The sequence below is a fragment of the Cnephaeus nilssonii genome, assembly GCF_951640355.1.
Source record: "Cnephaeus nilssonii genome assembly, chromosome: 2".
In the NCBI taxonomy this organism is placed as follows: Eukaryota; Metazoa; Chordata; class Mammalia; order Chiroptera; family Vespertilionidae; genus Cnephaeus; species Cnephaeus nilssonii.
This window is the reverse complement of record NC_137073.1, coordinates 49276525-49297368: the sequence shown is the minus strand read 5'-3', so window position 1 is coordinate 49297368 and position 20844 is coordinate 49276525. Positions and strand designations below refer to the sequence as shown.

At 43.5% G+C, this 20844-nt stretch overlaps 1 protein-coding gene across 3 annotated transcripts in view; it reads right to left on the bottom strand.

Annotated features, from left to right (window-relative positions):
* Positions 1-20844, bottom strand: part of MCC (MCC regulator of WNT signaling pathway) — a 378683-nt gene that overhangs the window by 82943 nt on the left and 274896 nt on the right. For all 3 annotated transcript variants that reach the window (XM_079784445.1, XM_079784447.1, XM_079784446.1), the window contains 2 exons: positions 12521-12663; positions 2617-2759 (listed from right to left, as the gene is read on the bottom strand). In XM_079784445.1, the coding sequence (XP_079640571.1) occupies positions 2617-2759; positions 12521-12663 (286 nt within the window). The remainder of the gene's footprint in view (positions 1-2616; positions 2760-12520; positions 12664-20844) is intronic.

Genomic DNA, 20844 nt, shown 5'->3' with positions numbered 1-20844 from the left:
TGAGCTGGTATAACTTAGCATGGAGGACTTGGGCCCATGGGTGGGGCCCGGGTCTGGGTTTAGGTTTGAGGGAGACAGTTTAGGCCTGAAGCCAAGACCCCAGGTCTGGAGAGGTGTCCCCGCTCCTCATTTCTGCCTGGCTCAGTTGGTATCAGCTCTCAATGACTCTGATGTAGCTCAATCGGTCTCATTTGGCTTTAGCAGCAACCCAGGCTGCTGATCCCTTCTTCCTTATTGGAGCCTTCTCTGTCCCACCGGCTTCCGGACACCACTCTCCTCATTTCCTTCGTATAGCTTTGCCTGATTGACTGCTTGGTACTTGGTTGACTGCTTCAGTCGTTCACTTAAAGAAGTATCTCTGAACACATACGAAGTGCCAGGCCCTGTGGTGGGGCTCTGGAGATACTCGAGAAGATAAAACAAACATGCGTCTGCCCAGTGGAGATTAGTGGGAGAGTCAGTCAAGCAAAGAAATGCAAATACATTATTTAACATTGCAATGTGATATAGGAATCAGATGGGGCAGCGACAGAGTCAGCACAGGGACTTGCTCATGAGATGCTTTTGAAGGAGGTGCAATTAAACCCAGACCGAAATGAGGAGAGCCCATCCCTGCCAATGAGCTCCTGCTGAGCCTCCTTATCAGCGGGTGGCCCCCAAGGCTTAGTCTGCAGGCGCTCTGTACTCTTCACTCCTCACATAGATTTTCATTGCCTCAGTGACTGTCCGTAAATAGCCTGATGTCTCCTAGCTGCTTTTCTTCAGCCCACACCTCTCCTCCTGGCTTCTTCTGTATATCTACTGCCTACTGCCTTCACAAACATCTCCACCCAGATTATCTCCAGACGCCTTAAATTTATGTCCAAACAAAACACATGATCTCTAATCACCCTACCCTGCCCCCAAACAAAACAAGACAAAATTGAAAGCAAAACCACCTGGTCCTTCCTTCTATGCTCCTGTATTGGTGACTGGCCCCATCGTTCATCCACTGCATAATCCAGACATGTATGCATGGGGCATCGCCACCTACATACCTCCTTTACCCTCCATTCCCAATCCTTCAGCCAGATCGTGCCATTTTATACCTTTTCTATACCCACCTGCTTTTCTACATCTCACATGCCACCATCCGAAATCCCAGCAACAATTTTGCCCACTTACACTTTTTCCATGGCTTCCTAGTTGGCCTCCCCAATTCACTCTTGATCCACTGATTCTTTCTCCTCAGTTCAGAATGACACATTCAAAATGCAAATCTCCCTCCCTCCCACGATTAAAATCTTTCCATTGGTTTTTGTGGATCTTTGAATAAAGATCAAACTCTAACACAGTCTACAAGATCTTGCATGATCTGGCTCCTGCCGGCCTCTCCAGCCTCCATCTCACACCTTTGTGCCCTTCACACATGAAAATCCTTTTTTTCACCTCCTAGAATGCATCTGTCTCTGCCCCCTAAATGCCATTTTCTCTTTTATCTGCTTAATTCCTACTTATCTTCCAGATCTCATTCAAATGAAGCTATCCTGAAAATCCTAAACTTAACCCAATTCCTTTGATACATTCTCATGGTACCATGTTCTTTAATGTTGTAGTACTTATATATGTTTGTAATTAAACATAAATGTGTAATATTTGATTCAAGTGTCTCTCTTCAATGAAATTTCAAGTTCTATGAACACTGTACTACACTTACTCCTCCCAGCTCTCCCCTACATGTGAACATTTCCTAAGATATGGGTCTCCTCCCTCTTTTGACTCTCCACCCTTTTGACCAAAGGGATCTGCTTACTTCATAGCTTCAAAGCCTTTATCCTCAACCTCAATCTCTCCAAAGAGCCAGTTAGGCATCTCCCAAGTAGTCCAGTGGTTTTGCAACATTTTGACTGAAACCAACATTTGGAACATTTCATATGGCAACTTACTACATATACACAGGTAACAAATAATTTTCATGAAACAACACTGTCATTCTATTTTCCCCCATTTTATTTCATTTAAAAATATTTTATTTTTCATATATAATTCCAAAACCCACTAATGGGTCATGATCTGCAGTTTAAAAACACACCATATGAACACATAGGACCATATATTTCCACATGAACATTTCTCTGCAACCTCAAACATAATAAATCTATTTCCCAACGCATTTCTCAATCAAACTTCTTTCTGAGGAATATGATCATTCTCTGAGTCACTCAGGATCAACATCTTAGAGTCATTTTGGATCCTCCTTACCCAACAGTTGCTTTTGGTTCTTCCACTGTAATGTGTCACCACCCATTCTAGCCTTTCTATTCCTCCCATCCTAATTCTGATTGTTATTGCAACTAGGGGCACTCCAGCAGCCGTTATAACTGGTTTTCTCCTGCCAGGATTTTCAAATAGAGGTGACATATGTTTGAATCACAAACATCAGGGCAGAAAGTGAATTCAACTCTTCAGTTCCATTTTGACCAACACAGTAGTACGTAAGGGACTCAAATGGATGTGCCTTCATCTACTCACCAAACTCCTTAATTAACTTAATTAAATTTTAAGCCAGGCTGCCTGACATTTCTACAAATCCCTATTACAGAAACCAGGCTCTGGCTTTGTGGCAGGCAGACTCACCCATGTCGGCAGTGACCATGGTGGACTGGTTTTCAGGGATGGAGACAGAGGTCTGGTCTTGGTCCATGCTTCGAGAGTCCTCGTTGACCTCTTGTTGACTCTGGCTGAGTTCTGATCGAAGTTCTGAGTACTCATCTTCCTCCCTGAGAAAAAAGGAGAGTTGGCCACCACTTACAGGGATATGAGACAAATTCCTAGAGAATATGCCATTTAAGGACAAGAAAAAAAGACATTCAGAGAGAAAAGAGATAGATATCATCCCCCATAACCCCCTTCTCCCCAGGAGCCACTTGGAACAGGGTTTCTTCAGGACAAATAGATGGTCCCATCTATGGTCAGTATATGAAACGGAAAGGTTGCTGTGTCCACATACACACCCATATAGCTAAGAGAGCCATCCATCAGCCTACTAGAAACTTTTCCCCTTCAAAGATTTCCTGAAGAAATTAGATGTCTTCATCCCCTCAGATTCCAAGGTGAGAAAGGACTAGCGCTGATGCTACAGTGAGCAAAATAATTAAGACTCTGGTGGACAGAAACAGTGTTCTATTGCCTGGAGGGTCCCAATGGCAGGCCTCCTTCTTGGAAGAGGACATGAGGAGGTACTGGGGCCAGAGCTACCAGAAAGCCAGCACCTCATCCATGCAGAACAAAATGAATGCTTTGAGAGGCATATGGATCAGCATGTCTAAAAAATACCACACTTAATTTCCCCAAAGAAAGTAGGTAGAGTTAGAGCATAGGAAAAGAGGACGGAGTGGGGAGAACAGTGGAAACAATGAGTGAGAGAATTCCACTCAATGGTCTATTTCCTTCCATTTGATAAAGGGAAGACAATGTTTAAATGCAGCTATGTTTCATTAGCACAAGAACATCCACCCCTTCTCAGCCCTTCATGGATCCCTCAACCTTTGGTTTCTGAATTAATTATGAGCAAGCTAAGAAAACTTAAAATTCTAGTATATATTTCAAGGCACACCCATATTTCCTCTCCACACCACCCTCATAACTGTATACACACTGGACACAGACATGGAGAGAGCAAAGTAACTCTCTTTGAAGCATTTATTTTGCAAGTGAGCTAGAAGAGAAAATTGTCAGTGGATTTAATTATGACGTTGGAAAGCCTACAGGTGTCTCAGGCTGACATTCATTTTAAGTTTTTGATGTGTGTGTGTGCATTCGCATGCGCAGAAAGTCTACAGTCTTGAGTTTGGGGCAGACCAAGATTGTCAGTGGTAATCATCTCTGGAACTTGGAGAAGAGGCAACTGCCATTTTAAGCGGGGAGACAAATCTATAAATCAGAGAAATATGAAAATCTTTTCAGACTTCTTGGTTCTTTCAACAAATCACATCCTCCCAGGGAAGGGATTCAGCTGAGCCCCGGCTTTTAAGGTAGTCTTAATAAAAGCCACCCAAATCTAGATTAACGTTAAACAGATGTAAGCCCCCCAAATGTGCAAAATATGAAACAGAATGGGAGTGGTGAAGGCAAAAAGAAATAGGTTAATGTTCTACGACTAAGTTAATTATTAGACACCTGTAAAACTAACAATAATTAGGAAATACAACAATTAAAAAGTACTCTTAAGTTTGGTGTAGTTGATAATTGTGTCCTGATATATCAGCTTTCCTTTCTTTTCTTTTTTTAAACTGTTTTTTTTGTTTTGTTTGTTTGTTTTTAGAGAGACACAGAGAGAGAGAGACAAAGAGAAAGAAAGAGAGAGAGAGAGAGAGAGAGAGAGAGAGAGAGAGAAACCTCAATGTGAGAATGGAACATTTATCAGCTGCCTCCTGTATGTCCTCGCCCTCCCCCTTCTCCCTCCCCCGCCCCCCACACACGCCCCAACCTGGGCATGTGCCCTGACTGGGAATCAAACCAGTCCTTTGGTGCATAGGACGATGCCCACCCAACTGTGCCACAGTGGCCAGGGCTTAGCTCTCCTTTCAATCAGCACTTAAAATTCTGATTTCCATTAACAGGAGATTTTATGTATGATGAATAAATTACCTTTGTTGCATGTCCAATGTAATCAGCTTGGCTGAGACTGTTTTACAGCTAAGAAAGCCAGGTAAATGCTGCTGCTGTATCTGTGGTATAAATGGCATATGTAAAGTCTTTAAAAGCCACCTTAAACCATCCTGGCTTGGCAGGTTCCGAAACATGTAGTGCCTGCCAAATCTTCTGTGTTGTAAGGAATTACTTCTAGAGATTATTAGGATGAACTTTATAAAGGAGTGCATAGGGCAGGGGTGTGAGGTGAATATGTGGAGGCTTGGAGAGGAATAAGTGGTTCGGTGTAGCTGAAACCAAAATGGGGTGCAGGATGGAAACATGAGGCTGGAGGGGGGGTTCACTCAGGCCACTTGTTGATCAAAAAAAGAATTATTGTAGTGAGGGTGTCAAATAATCAGGGTTAGATGGCAGAGATAAAGATAAAATGTGTGAGGCCTAGGGGTTCAGGTTCCCAGTAAACATTGCCGAGATCTTGCATGGAAACAGATAAAACAAGCAGGAGGGAAGCGCCAAAGGTCTGTATTCTTGACCCCACAGGGAGGGGCTGAGCACGTAAGGTTCTTCCTTATCTCTCTATATAAAAGGCTAATATGTAAAGTGTCCCCTCGGGAGTTTGACCGGGAGACCGGGAGATCGGGAAATCGGGAGTTCAATTGCTTGCTATGATGTGTGCTGACCACCAGGGGGCGGTGCAGAACGAAGAAAAGCCCTGGCCAGCAGCCGGAAGGCCCTGATCAGCCCTGATTGCTGGCTAGGCCTAGGGACCTACCTGTGCATGAATTTCATGCACCGGGCCTCTAGTAGTAATTCTAATGCATCTCACAGTACAAAAAAGGTAGCCCTGTGAGAAGAGCAGGCAGTGTTCTGTGTCACCGAGAATGTGTATAGGAAGGTTAAACCAAGCCTAAATATCAGAAAGTGTGCAATGCTGTTGTTTCTCCCACTGACTTTGGTAGAAGAAATCATGAGTTGCATATCCTGACCTAAACATCGTCATGGGCATCGCTCCTGAAAGGAGGCTGGAATCTGGGACAGGGAAGTGACAATCAATTTGGGATTGCAGCATCTGTAGGAGACTGAGGCTAGGGGTTTCCCCTCCACTGTGTTATTGAGGAGAGTTGATCCACCAAGAGCAATGGAACAGGAAGTCAAATATAGTCCAGCAGCCCAAGGCAGTTTTACAAAGGCAAAAATATGAGGTGTGTTTTCAGGGCTGTTTTGTGCAGCAGTGAGTCACCAAGCTGGTAAAGACGTTTAGCTACTGAAACAGCATCAGCATCTCAAAGGGACTTTATTGTTTGCTTACTTCTGTTGTGGATATAGTAACTCTTGGCGAGTGAGAACTTATTTCTTTGGGGGAAAAATGCCTCCCCAAAGAACACCAACTGTTAGTGTGGTGATGAAAAGGAAGAAAACGTGAAAAGGTCCAAGAAGTAATCATATTAACCTCAAAAGTCAGAAGCTTGATAAACTGATCAATGTTGATAGTTATACACTATTGCGGTAGTTTCATAATTACGGAACTGCAAAGTTCTCAGGAACATAAAGGATCATCTCACAGGATTCTAAATGTACATGATTTCATTCACTGTTTACAAGCACTTGTGAAGTGCTTCCCGGCTTTTCTATTTAGAGTTGCAATAATTGGTGCTTGCCGCTAGCTTAAACAACGAAGGAAAAAACCCTTCTAAGGAGGCAGGCATTAGATTGTACACACACCTGGGTAGCTTGCCGCGGCAGAAATGTCACAGGCTGGCCAACTGGAAGGGATCTTAGAGACCATCTAAGCCAGGACCAACACCTTTGTTTTACCAAAAATACAACCGCGGCTTCAAGAGACTAAGCAACTTACCCAAGATGATGCAACTAGTTGGTATCACAGCCTAACTCCTAAATTTAGTACCAACAAAACACTACTCGAATATAGGAGCCTAAGGAAAACAATTTTTTGTTACAATTATTTAAAAAAATAATTAAAAAAATTGATTTGAGAGAGAGAGACAGACAGACAGGCAGACAAACACTGACTTGTTGCTCCACTCACCCTACACTCATTAGAAGACTCCTGTATGTGCTCTGACCAGGGATCGACCCTGCAACCTTGACATAACAGGACGATGCTCTAACCAACTAAGCTATTTGGCCAAGGCTGTTGCAGTTATTTTTAAAGATTCCTTCTCTTTAATGGCCAGGGGTAAAATGATCTAATCAGAAAAGGGGAAAAAAGTCAATGAAAGTACAATTCTTATCATGCTTTCCAGACCTCAAGCTGAAGTACTGTGGATTCAGCAGCATTTGATAAAAATATTACTTCATTAGCAAAGTCCATATCTATTTAATCTGGGGGTGTGCATTCATGCCTTGTCGCTTGATTGGAGCGATTTGTGAACAAGACCCAGATGGACATCTGCCTGTCTTGGCAACTGTCAGTCACCTATGTCCTTCTGAACCACATTCTGTTTTGTTTTGTTTTACAATTAAAAGTGTACTGCCCTGAAGTGACCATCATTCTTTTAAAGAACAAAGATTTTTAAATATAAGGAGAAAATGTAAGCCTTTCCGTTCTCTTACAGCAGGGGTCCTCAAACTTTTTAAACAGGGGGCCAGTTCACTGTCCCTCAGACCATTGGAGGGCCGGACTATAGTTTAAAAAAAAAACTATGAACAAATTCCTATGCACACTGCACATATCTTATTTTGAAGTAAAAAAACAAAACGGCAAAAACACAGGCATGTGGCCCACGGGCCGTAGTTTGAGGACGCCTGTCTTACAGGATCTATAGCAGGAAATAAGTGAAGTCCTGATTCTTTAATTCTACCTCTTCTAATTTTTTAACACAGCACAGAGAAGGCTCAGACCCATCTTTGGATCCTTTGGTCAATAACTGAGCAAACGAGGTTTTGAAAGGCTGGCCATCCTTGCCATCAACAAATACCAGTTTTAACAAGATCTGATATAGGATCGATATTCAAGAACTTCTAAATATGTATGTCAAAACCACACAGGAAGACAGGGAGAAAGAAATCTATCTTATTTTTCTGGATGGTTATTTCAGTCTATTTTACTTGTTAGGCCAGAAATTAATCAAAACAATATGTTTTGCTGGGAGATAAAGAGGTTTTGTTTACACTGTTCGAGATGGAGAAAAGTGAAGCTAGACAGACAGACAGACACAGTGCACAGGTCAATGTGTGGGTTGAAAGATCAGAAGGAAGGCCAGGTTCATGGTACAGGCCTGAGATCTCAGAGATCGAATTATGTTAGAGATGGGGACTTTGGATAGTATCTCATTCCCCAAATGAGGAACATTTTGCAGACAAGGAAGCAGAATGGTTAAGTGCCAATGCGAGGTGATACAGATAGGATGGGTCAGTGCTCTCTGGCCTACGGTCATTCAGGGTGAAAGGGGTGAGGGACAGAGCCCAGGGTAAGAGCCAAGGTTGAGGATGGATCTCAGGAACAGAAGAGAAGATCCAGGACCTACAGGGTCCTAGAGCTTCCAGAAAGAACACACCAGGAAGGAAGGAAGATTTAAGGTCAAATGCTGCAGAAAAGGACCAGTAACAAGCAAAAGTCATGGGATTTTTCAGTTAAGGAATCACTGGTGATTTTTTTTTTAAGTGTCTTAGCTCAGGTTACTGTAACAAAATACCATAGGCTGGCTAGCTTAAACAACAGGCATTTATTTTCTTAGATTTCTAGAGACTAGAAGTCCAAGCCAAAGTGCCAGCATGGCCAGTTTCTGGTCAGGGCTCTCTTCCTGGCTTGCAGATGGCTGTCTTCTCATGGTGTCTACACCTGGCAGGGAAGGGTGGGGTTGAGGGAAGGGAGGGACGAAGTGAGGGTGAGTTTGTGTTCTCTAGTGTCTCTTCTTCTTATAAAGTTGCTCAATATCCCATCAAATAGGCCCCATCCTCATGACCTCATCTAAACTAAATGATCTCCCAAAGGCCCCATCTCTAAATACCATCACATGAAGGGTTAGGGCTGTAATATATGAATTTTGGTGGGGACACAATTCAGTCCATAGCTAAACAGTTAGGATCAGAAGCCAGACAGCAGAGGGCTGGTGAGCATGTGGGAAATGCGGCAGAAAACATGGCTGCTCATGAGAGTTGGTAGTGAAAGGTTGATGCTTTTATGAGTAGCTTTTGGAAAAAGAAAATAATCTTAGGAAACAAAATATCTCATGTTTAATTTGCTTAGACACCTCCTTCCCCAGATCCAAAGTGAGCTACTGATGTATTTTTCCCTTTCCCCCTTCCCATTACTAGTATATAATCTCCCCAAGTCAGATGAGCATTTATAAAAGCTACTCATGAGATACAGTTAAGTGAAAAAGCACATATTACAAAAGAGTGTGTGCTATATGACCCAATTTGTTTAAAACATTCACAAATTAAATTTTTTTAGAAGGCCATATATACAAAATGTCATTGTTTATTCCTGGAGATGGGATGTAGGAAGCACTGGGCAAGGTTCAGCTAGGAACACAAACTACATTGGATGTTTCAAGTAGAAAGGATTTGATTTAGGCAGTTTTGTGCTAGCAAAACGATGGAAGGGCTGGAGAAGGGAAGGGTGGACGGAGGCCACCAGGAGCTGTTGGGTTAGCCATCATAGCTGTGGTCCTCTCTAAGGTCAGGAAACTGATGCTGCCTTCACACCTGCCCAGAGCTCCAGGGTCTGACCAGTCAATGCAGGACCTCATGTCACCAAAGCCTGTACATCAGCTGCCACCATCATGGCCTGAGGGACAATGGCTCCCACCTCCCTTTTTGTCTTCCAAACCCATGCAAGTGCACCTCATTGGCAGAGCTGAACCTGAATTCAGAACCCAGTAGTTAAGAGAGTCTGGGACGTAGTCCCCAGGGTCCAATCTCTTTGATTCTGGGGAGTGTAGAGAAAGGAGGTGGGAATTGTACCAGGTGCCAGACAATGTTCATGATAGTCTACTCTCTTTGGTTACAAGACAACCAGATACACTTCCTTACACTTAAATTTTCCAATTGCAATATCAATGGACACCAAACTTCTGTAACCAACCCTCATTCAAAATGGGAGACCCAAAGTCCCATCAGGTATTGCATCCATTGTTAAGTGATCACTCCTCTTCTAGTTCAATGTCAAATCCACCTAGATATCATGTAACCTAACTATTAAACTGTAAGTTTCACCAAGTTATTTGTAACTGGTCATGAGGCTAAGTTGGTATTTATAACTTCCTTCTTCCAGGTTGTTCTCATATACTAGCCTTTACCACTGGGCAATTTCTAGGAGGTAACCTAGAGAATCCCTTGGGTTCCAAACACAGTCCTCCCTGCCCCAGGATACAGCAACAATCCAATTTCCTTTTGATAGTTAGGACCAATCACCCCATCCAGTACAGTAACTCTCTTCATTGCCAAGGGCCTGGTGGCAGTTTTGGATGGAGGCATAGTTTCCTTGGGAACTAAGACTTCTACAACTTTTAAAAGTGGGTTTCTGAGTATATAAATGAGAGGAGCCATTCCACCTTTTGCAAACACCCATCCCCACACCAAAAAAAAAAAAAAAAAAAAAAAAGCAGCACCATATACTGTTGCTCATTGGGAGCATTTACTATATCTCTAGGGCACTGAAAAATGTCTATCTCCCAAATGGTGCAGTATGGTAGAGTAGCTCTATTATGGTAGGAATTCAGGTCATAATGCACTCGTCACCTGACCTTCCGCTATGGACTGAGTTGTGCCCTCCCCCGCCCCCTGCCATTCATATGTTGCAGCCTAACCTTCAATGTAATGGTATTTGGAGGTGGGATTTCTGGAAGATAATTAGGTTTGATGAGGCCCTGAGGGTGGAGGCCTCAGAATGGGGTTAGTGACCTTATAGGAGAGATACCAGAGGGCTTGCTTCAGCCCCTCCCTGCCAGGTGAGGACACCGTGAGAAGGCCACCTTTCCAAATGAGGAAGAGAGCCCTCCCTGGGGACTGAAGTGGCTGGCACCTTAATCTTGTCCTTCCCAAGCTCCAGAACGGTGGGAAGTAAGTTCCACAGTTGGTTAGGCCATCCAATCTGTAGTATTTTGTTCCAGCAGCCTGAGCTGACTAACAATATACCTTTGTAGGTCCCTCCTCTGACTGCTTAAGTGTGGATATATCATAGTTTACATAAACCATTCCCTTATTAATAATTTTCAGCTTTTCCAATAAATTCCTAAGTCAGACCCAGACTGAAGTGAAGGCAAGTCTGTAAGGGACCAGCACTGTACGTGACTGTAATGATAATCACATCTCCAGGCCCTGGCTATGCTAGGGAAGTTAGCGTTTGTCCAAGTGGCTGGCTGCTACTGTACTGAACCTATCATAGAATCTCAGGACCTGAGGGCAAACCCGTTTCCTGGTGTGCTGGGGGCTGGGGCGATGCCTTAGCCACTGGAGTTCAGAGGACAAGAAGAGCCTTGTCTTACTGGCCCCCATGTCCGCATGTCTTCCAGCCCTTCAGGGAGGCCCCGCAAGTAGGGGTCAGCTCATTTACATAATGAAAACTGGCAGAATTTAATGTGACATCTGCACAGATGCAATTTTCCTTTAAATAAGAGGCACTCATAAATGTTTATGGTCTAGAAGCTCACTGTATTTTTACATGGAACAGTTTGGCCACTATATTCAATTTGAACATCTGAAATTGCGTTTTCCAGGTGATGCGTGATGCATTTTTTTCACAACTCGCTGGGCCCATTTGCCTTCATCGTCAAGTGTTGAAAGTGCAACATGTTTTAATGAGAATTACACATCTGCCAATTTACTCTGTCAGCCTCCTTTAAATCGGCTATAATCGTTTCTCTGGGCTGAAAATTCCTCTCTGCTCGGGCATTGCTAACCTGCAATCACTCCGAAGGCCAGGATACAATTTAAAAGTCTGGAGTTCTAAATTAGAAGATGAAATTTATTGTGTGGCTCCAGTTCAGTGTCAAGTTTTCCACGGTTTTACCCAGGAAACACAGGCCCATCAGGGCCCTCATCAAGTAGCCCTGCCATTACTCCGACTCCCAAGACTTGGAACAAAATGAATCCCAAGTTTCTTCTAACGCAGGACTTTGAGAGGGAGAGTTTAAAGTAGCTGCCTCTAAAACTCTTGTAAATGTCGCTTGTGCAAACATTCAGCAAACAAAGCTCTCTTTCTCCATAAAGAGACGGGCCAACCATTTGCTTTCCTCAGGGCTGTTTCCTGGGCACAGGCAGGAAGATAACAGTTCTCATCTTCGGCTCAGTACATCCCTTAAAGCAAACCTCTCCCTTGAACAGCAGGGCAGACAACACGGGCTGTGTGCAGGAGACTCAGGGGCCAACTGATCGACAAGCAAGGAAGAAACAGTCCCTTCATATCAAGCCCCCACTTTTTCACTAGTGATGGATCAAATCCTGTCCCCTCCTTAGGAGTCTACAAGAGGCTAAGCCAGTGTTGGTAAATCAACTGGGGGTAAGCTCAAAATATTAGATTATCTAGAAGCCTACATTATAAGCCTCATTCTGAAATCTCTCAAAATCCCCATGGAGGCCCACAGTTTACAGATGGAGAGCAGACTTGGTGAATAAAAGGTGTGCTAGGGATACTGGTCTCTCAGGAAGAGGGGTTCCATTTAGAACTTGTGATAAGCATCTCACTCAACTCCTGATTCCACACCCTTATCAATAAACAGAGGATTCTGACTGCCACCCTTAAGCAGAACAGAATAATAAGGGGAAAGTGCGTGGCTAACAAAGCAAAGAGAAACTACTGTATCAACTGTAAAAGTCTTAATTACAAATAAGACATCGTTGTAATTCACAGGGGTGACTTCAACTCCAAGACCCAGGGTACAGCCCAGAGGGTCAGAGAGAAATCACGACCGGAGGCTGCTACCTGATGGTGGTGCCCTGCAAACGGTCTATCTTCTTGTTGAGCTCCGCAATGATGCTGTGGAGCTCCGTGATGCGCTCCTCGTATCGAAGCGTCGTCCGCTCCTGGACATCCTCATGCTCTCTCATGAGGTGGGACTGCTCACACTGGAATCAAGAGAACAAGAGAGAAAGGGCAATGAGTTGACATACCTATAGGCTAGTGATTCTAAGTTTTATAGCCTCAGTTCATCACAACTTCAACAATGAGCATGCCCAAGATAAAACATATGCCTGCTCACTGACCAGCAATCCAGAGAGACACACCGAAGTGCAATTTTACAATGTAAACATCCGAGTCCTGGCCTACCACCCATTCTCTCTTTGGGGAAAGATCCCCTTGCCACCACGCATAACCTTCGTGGGACTAACCAAGCCTCCTCTTTTCCTTAGCCAGGAAGCGGGGAAGGGGCCCAAGCTGGGCCCTTCGGATGCCTTCTTTGGGAATTTGAATCTTAAGTGAATGGACCTAGCGTGCATGAAGTCGATTCACCTGACTGAGGGCCCTGACGAGACTGTCCCTTAGCTCCTGGTCCATATATCCCTAGAGCTTCCTTCCCAAGCTCCTTTATGGCTGTTCAGTTTCCCATTTACCCATTCCTTCCTTTTTCGCTGAAGTCTGTTGGGTTCTGTTTCAGTTACTTTTCAACCAAAGAATCCCGAGTGGTATGAAATCATTTCTTATTTGGCTGGTTCTCTGCAGGCCAGAGTGGAAACTCCTGGAAGGCAGGGACTAGATGTGTTTGTGAAATAGCCCTGCACCAGGCACACGGCCTGGGTCACCCAGGATGATCGGGAAGTGTCATGGAATGAATAAACCACCATGTGTCACACTGTCATGAAGGATGCTTTGCAGAAACAATGACAAAAGAGGCTGAGGAGCTTCCCTTGCTCAGCATTTGATAAACTAAGAGGCAGCAGATGCTATAAAAAAACCATTTTTTGTTGCCAGAGTTTAAATCCTAAGGAATCTGCTCACCTCTTTCATTTCTCTCCCTATTCAGAACCCCACACCAGTCACTGTGCATTTAATCTCATTTACATAATAATAAAACACTCATCAGTGATGGAACAAGGAGTCTAGCTTATGTTCCTGTCTACTATGTTCAGCCCTGATTAATTTCCTGTCCAGCAGAAGAATTATTATTTCATTTTCAGCAAGGTTTTCCCAGAGCTAAGAGCCATGGGTACTTTCCCACTTTGCACTTGTGGGGCTGGTGGCAGACAGGCAAGGGTAAGACTTCTCATCCACTACCTCCAGTGTCCTCTCTCTTCCCTAAATCTGCTGGGCTCCCCATGGTGTGATGCAGAAGCTCCTGGGCAGGGGTAAAAAGCCTTCAAAGACAAGGAGGACACTGCACTAGGCCCATCCCAATACTGAAACACAGGTGCTCAGCACCGGAGTCTGATGTATACATTGGTATAAAGCGTGGCAAGGACCACACCTCTGAAGAGGACCCTGAACAATGGCTTGATCAGTACTAATGTGGAAACATCCTGAGGGCTGCTCAGAGCTCCAGAAACAAGATCAGATGCAACAAGGTTGATGAAGGTTTTTGTGAGACAGTTACTCTCCGAGAAATTGTGATATGACTTTTGTGCTTAGAGACAACCTGAAACATCCAGTAACCTCCATTCAAAGTCAAACACATCGGAACTAAGTGGAAGCACCGAGTGAAGCTTTCCTAAGAAGGATGAATCTGGGCCAGGCCACACATACTCTTCCTACAAAGTTAGGCCTTTTTCATCCATGACCCACCACACTTTAAAAGAGCATATTTCTCTGGAATATACAAATAGCAGAATACTGTTCCTCTCCATCCAAGCAGAATATCTATGGGCTTTGGCTATTGGTCTTCACTCCTATTTTTAAAGTGTGTGTGTGTAGTATGTACATGTGCATATGCAGCTCAACCTCATATGAAGGTCACTGATTCCAAATCCTAAAATAATTACAGGATAAGCCTGGTCTAGCCTGGATCTCATCTATACCATGGCTGGGCCCCCCCCCCCCCCACCTCACTGGTTCTTCCTCTTTGGTTTCTATATTCAATTCTCAAGGGCTACAAACTACTGTGAACTGCTTCCCCTTACAAACGCAGGGAGCTCCCATTCTCCCTTAATTCCCCCTTATTCTTCCTTCTTTACAGCTTTATAGGTCAACAGGCCATTAAGGCAGACAAGAAATTACAAAATTCACTTAAAAAATGAAGAGGTGCAAGTGTTTATATAAGAAAAAAGCATATGACCAATTGGTAACCACCAAGACAACTCTGAGCATCCCTGTTGACTATTAGGAGCTACCCAAAAGGTAAGATCCCATGGGGCTGCTCAGGTTGCAGAGAGATCAGATGGGTGATGACCAGGCAACAAGAACATATAGCTGGCATTGTGCCATCATCACCCCTGGCTCTATCTGCAAAGCTGGCCAGGAGGGTGCGATTATGAACAAGAGACAACAGGAAGCCTGATGATTCAGTCAGATGGAAAAGTGCCTACAGCTAAAAGGATAAAAAAGACTTATAATGTATACTTGGAACTAAGGGGTTCATTCGGGAGTATCAATAAGACTATATTGGGGGACATTTCTTAGCTGATGGCAAAGATATCTCCTTTACATTTCTATATTTTACCAAAATTATGCGTTTAAAGTGGTAGAAAGCCTCTGTAATTCTATGCATCCTCTAAAACTAATAGGTATGTTTTGATTTCCCATGATATCTAAGATACTGTGCTAGGTGCCCTGGTTGGGGCGGGGGAGGGGGGAAGTCACTATGATACCTACTTTGAAGGGAACTGTGGTCACACCTTCTCTACTGGACAATAAAACCATGGACAGAAGTGAGGGTGGGAGTAGAAGAGATGGTGGAATGGTACCTGAGGATTCCTTTCCCCAAGAAAAGAGAATACTGGGAAATCATTATCAAAACGCCTAGCCTCTATGTGGATGAATGATTGAGAAGACTTTATTTAAGGTTTCACCTGTATAAATCAACATCCCCGAGAAGTACCTCATTAAAAACCTCCCCATTCTGTGCACACTCACTGTACTCGGCCAAAGGTACTTGAGATGCTGATCTCAACATTAGTGAGAATCCCCTGGGCTTTCCAGGCCGGGGAGCCGGGGAAGTAGAGCCCCTCCCACAGGGCAGCGGTGCAGGAAGAAACAAGTCATCACCTGCAGGAGCCAAAAGAAGCCAACAAAACACCCTTGTCAGGCCTCCCCTTAAACTGCACAAGAGCCAACCCCAGGAATGTGGCACTTCAGTGCAGGAGAAGATGAGTGGGCGGTACCTGGGACAGACAAAGCCGCTCTGTGCACGCTGGGTGCCTTCCTGCCCTGGCAACCTCCCACACGGGCAGGATGGGCCTAGTAAAGTGAGACCTGATTCTGTCATCACACTCCAGTCCTGTTACTAATCGGGGCCTCTCACCACCCCGAGTTTCCAAGACCTGTGAGAACATTTTAACCTGGGATTGCGGGTATTCGGTTGGACAAGGACAGAGGCTAGGTCAAGCTCGATCCCACACCTCCACATAAGGTCACCTATGGCAGGTATCCCAGTAAAGCCTCATTCAAGAAGATAATACAATGAATACAGCTATAGAGGAAAAAGGGGTATGACTTCTATGATTACCACTTAACATTTGCATGGTTTTTAAGTTGAAATTTAAGTATGTTATAGACATTTTAAAAAAATGATAATAAGACATCCATTCCTTGCATGAAACAGAATAAGAGATCTCCGTGGGGGATGGGGGGACAGGGAGAGATTAACCAAAGAACACATATACATAACCCATGGACAGAGACAACAGCATGGGGAAGGCCTGGGGTTGGGCAGGGGCTGGGTAGAGGGGGGCAAAAAGGGAGAAAGTGAGAGACATCTGTAGTATTGTCAATAATAAATAAAATAAAAATAAAAAACATCAATTCTTTCATAATCTACTAACACAATCCTTTTTCACATGGTGTTCATTTCTATCCAGCATTTTCTTATGTGGGGTGCACATTGTGTAAGTATCAGCAACCCTGTAATAGCCAGCAGGGCCTTCACCAAGATGGGTTCACCTCCACCCATGCACATAGTCAGATTATACTTCCCTTGAAGCTTGATATGGCCATGTGACTTGTTTTAACCAATGAGGTGTTAGTGAATATACATCATTTTTTATTCATAGCCTTTAAGAGCTGGTGTGGGATTTGCCCCATTCCCTTCCCCAGGCCATGGCTGCCTGGCAACGTTCCAGATGGTAGAGGCCCATCACCGTGGGAGGCTGGGCCAGGGCAATATAGCACAGTCTCCCTCTAGACCTAAGGAGCTCCCAGCAAGAAGAAACACACCTTTAGTATTTTAAACCACTAAAAATTTGGGGTTGTTTGTTAGTACTGCATATTCTGATGATGCAACCATTTTATAGAAGAAAACAGACTGTCAAGTGGCCAATTTATTTGTAACTAGTGGCCTGGTGTATGAATTCATGCACATTGAAAGGAAATTAATTAGAATAAATATTTTAATATCGCTACTCACCATTTCTCTCTAATAGAAGTGTCAACCAAATTCACGATTGACAATGACGGAAACACGTGTGCGATTGGTGCCAGCAAGAGCTTTATATGTTTTGCCCATGCACGAGTCAACTTAGCCTTTTATAGATATAGAACAAACTTGCTTAATTAGACCGGCTTTCTGATTTAGCTAAACTTTTTCCAGCCCAATGAAGCACCCCAACTTCTCTTTCAGGTAATTGTCAGCAACACAGCAGTAAATCAACACGAAGCAGATTATTATTGTAGATCACGCAGGGAAAACAAAGGGTAAAATATTTAACTGCAGCAGTGTTTGACTATATTCTATGCAGTGAGAAAACCTGAAGTCATTTTCAAGGTCCACCACTTCTTACTTCTTTTTAGTTGGGTCAAGTTTCTAAACTTTCTAAATCTCCGTTTTCTGGCTAATGAAAAGAAAATAGGATTCCACCGAGTCTCCTATCTACCTATTCCAGGACTTCTGTGAGGATTAAATGAGATGAGGCACGGGAAAACACTTCACAGACATCTGGTTACAGTGTAAAGTGTTCCTGGGCTGAAGAAACTCCAAGGAGGCTAGTCATTGCTAGGGAGAGGAAGCCGGGTGTTGCTACATGACGTCATTACCTGGATGGAGGGAAGGACACTCAGCATATTAGCCTTTTATATATATAGATAATCCAGGTAACAAGCAGAAACCCTGTGAAAACCCCTCTCCTTCCTGTTTATGGCATCAAGCAGTTGCAGCTTCAAGCTTTGTAGCCACAATCTTTTCCTCCTTACTCCCTCCCAGCTCCCTAACCTGCCTCCTCTTTACAATCTGCCTGAAGATCTCAAGTGACAGCAGAGTGATCCCAGCTTGTTTCCTGCTCTGAATCACTGCAGGTGAAACTCAGGAAATAGTGGATATTATGCTTACAACCAGCAGTTCTCTCCTCAAATCCCTGGGAGCACCCAAACAGCAAAGTAGACAAGGCAGGAGGTAATAAAATGGGGAACTCCAAGTCCCTCCAGTTTCCACCCAGCTAGCCTCAGCTGCCCACCTGAATCAATTATTAAGTGACAACTTTCCTGACAAGGAGTAATGGCAGCTTCTTCTAGCAAATTTTACAAGGGAGGGATTATTTTCTTCTAACCATATGGAAATATCCCATACAATTTCAGCTGAACAAAATTAAGAAATGATTTCAAATGACACACTACTGCTTTATTTTTGGTTATTATTGGTAATGGCATCCAGGGTTCTCCCTCCTCCCAGACCGTATTTCATTGTTGACTGATCCTATAGCACAGCAAAGCCAGAGAGCCCGTGGCTGCAGCGTCGTGCATGTCATTGAGTTTCTGGAGGTCAGTATTGTCAGGATTGTGGATTTCTCCTGCAACTACAGACTTTCAATTTGAAAGGCAAAGAACAAAAAGGCTAAGACTGGATATGGTGAAATTTTGTTTTACTGAATGTCACTGGGAGTCAATACATATGCCCTAAGCCCTTTCTCTAGGTTTCAGCTCTCCCAACACGATGATGAAGCAAATAAAAATCTATAAAAATACAGTGTTTAGCCACACAAATTGATAAAACTGCCTAAATGCAAAATGTTTCATAAAAACAAGCAACAAACAAGCAATTATACAACCACCAAGAATAAAACCCTTTAGGCTCATCACTTCTCTGGGTGCAACCAGGGAGAGAGCCGTGAGTCAGCCTTGAGACGAGCTGGCCTGAGAGCTGAGCCCTCGTTGGAAAAACCCTGTACATTGTGGTGATGCCAAGGAGCTTTATGGTTTTGTTAATGTTCTTCACTGGGTTTTATCTTATTCCACAGAGGCCACAAATCTTTAATCATCACATTAGTCTCAGCTGTCAAACCTGAGAGCATTATGAGCTCGGTTCTTGAAAAATGCAATGCCATCATTAGTTTGTTAACCCTCTCCACCACGCTGTGGAGGGGGTCAGTCCCACTTCCTTTTAAAATATGCGAAGACCCTTTCTCAGGGTCACATCGGATTGATCACAACTAACAGCTCACCCCCATTTTTAGTCCTTGCCCAGGTTCTCCTGAGGGAAGGTGGAAGGATCCAAGCCAACTAAACAGAGGCCCAGCTCGAACTGAAACACCATCAATGAGCAAACCAGCTGGAGCAGTTAACCAAGGAAGAGCATAAACAAAGAGGAGTGGAATGGGGGTTGGGGTGGGGTGGGGATCCTGACAAAGAGGATGCATATAAATGTCTCATACAAAAAAAAGAGAAAACACTCTCTCCATTACATTTAACAGAAACAGTTTATATATTTTTCCTAAAAGTCAAGAAATAGAAAACTCAGAAGACTTGCTTTCCAAAGACAGAGCGTTTAGAAAGAGAAAGTATTCGTTATTACTACTAACAAATTCAAAGGAGCTTGTCTGAAATATCTCCTCTGTAGTAGGTAAAAAATACAATAAATTAAAGGAATGGTCAGTACTAAATAAATATCAAATATGCTGAAAGCACCACTGAATCAGTGCTATATACAGAATGATCTTTGCCAGTTTCCCACAAGGCTGCTCCCCATGGGACTGTCGTATGTTGGCCAAAATGCATGCACATGTTTGTATACCTGTCTTATTTGGGAGGGTAAGGATGTTTAAACCAAATTATCCTGTGCCCCATTCTCCACTCCCTTCCAGATCCCCTCTAGATGCTAAGGGCAACTTGAGCAGTTTAAGAGACAATAAAGGGTTAATGCAGCTATGGGTTCCCATGAAACCTGGATTCAAGTCCTGACTCCTGGTACTTTCTGGATACATAATTTTGGGCAAGATATTAAAATTCCCTACACCTCAATTTCCTCATTTGCAAAATGGGAATGTTTAATAGTATTTATGCCAGAGGTCATTATGAGAACTCAGATAAAACATGTGGAATGTCTGGCATAAATAGAGATAAAGAAATGTGATAATTGTCACTATTGATACAAGCTAATAGTGATGTGATGAATCAAATCCCCCAGAAAGCTGTGATGAATAGACTCTAAGATGCTCCTATGAGTCTGTGTCTCCTTGTATTCAACGTTTGGGTGATACCCTGTCATTGAATCTGGGCAGGGCCTGTGACTTGTTGCTAACTAATAAAATGTTCAAAGGTGATGGGATGTCACTCCAATAATTACATTACATTATATAAGACTCTGTCTTGTGAGCAGACTTATTCTAGAATATTTCTCTGCATTGCTGACTTTGAGGAAGCAAGCTACCGCAAATCACACAATCACAAAGAAACAAATTCTGCCAATGAAATGAATGAGCTTGGAGGTGGACTCCTCCCCAGTCGACCCTCCAGATGAGCATTCAGCTCTACCCAACACCTTGAGTGAAACTTGCAGAGGACCCAGCAAAGCCATGCCCGGGCTCCCAAAGCATAGAAACTGTGAGATAACAAATGTGTTTTGTTTTAGGCCAGTAAGTGACAATTTATGACACAGCAGTGGAAAACTAACACAGAAGTGCTTTGTCTTCCTCATCATATTGGTTCTGCGCTCCTTTACTCAGCTCTCTTCCTTTTTCATCACTACTCTCAAAACTCTGACTGGTTGATCCCATGACCATGGATTAAACCTTCTTTTCTTCAGCCAGTTCCAGTGTCACCATTAATAATTACTCAACAGACGCTGAAGCTCATTTGGATTATTTCAAAAGAACACACCCAAGATTTAAATTTTACATTTTCAGTTTAATCGTAGCTCTGTAATATTTAGAGAGCTGGTAAAACTTACTAAA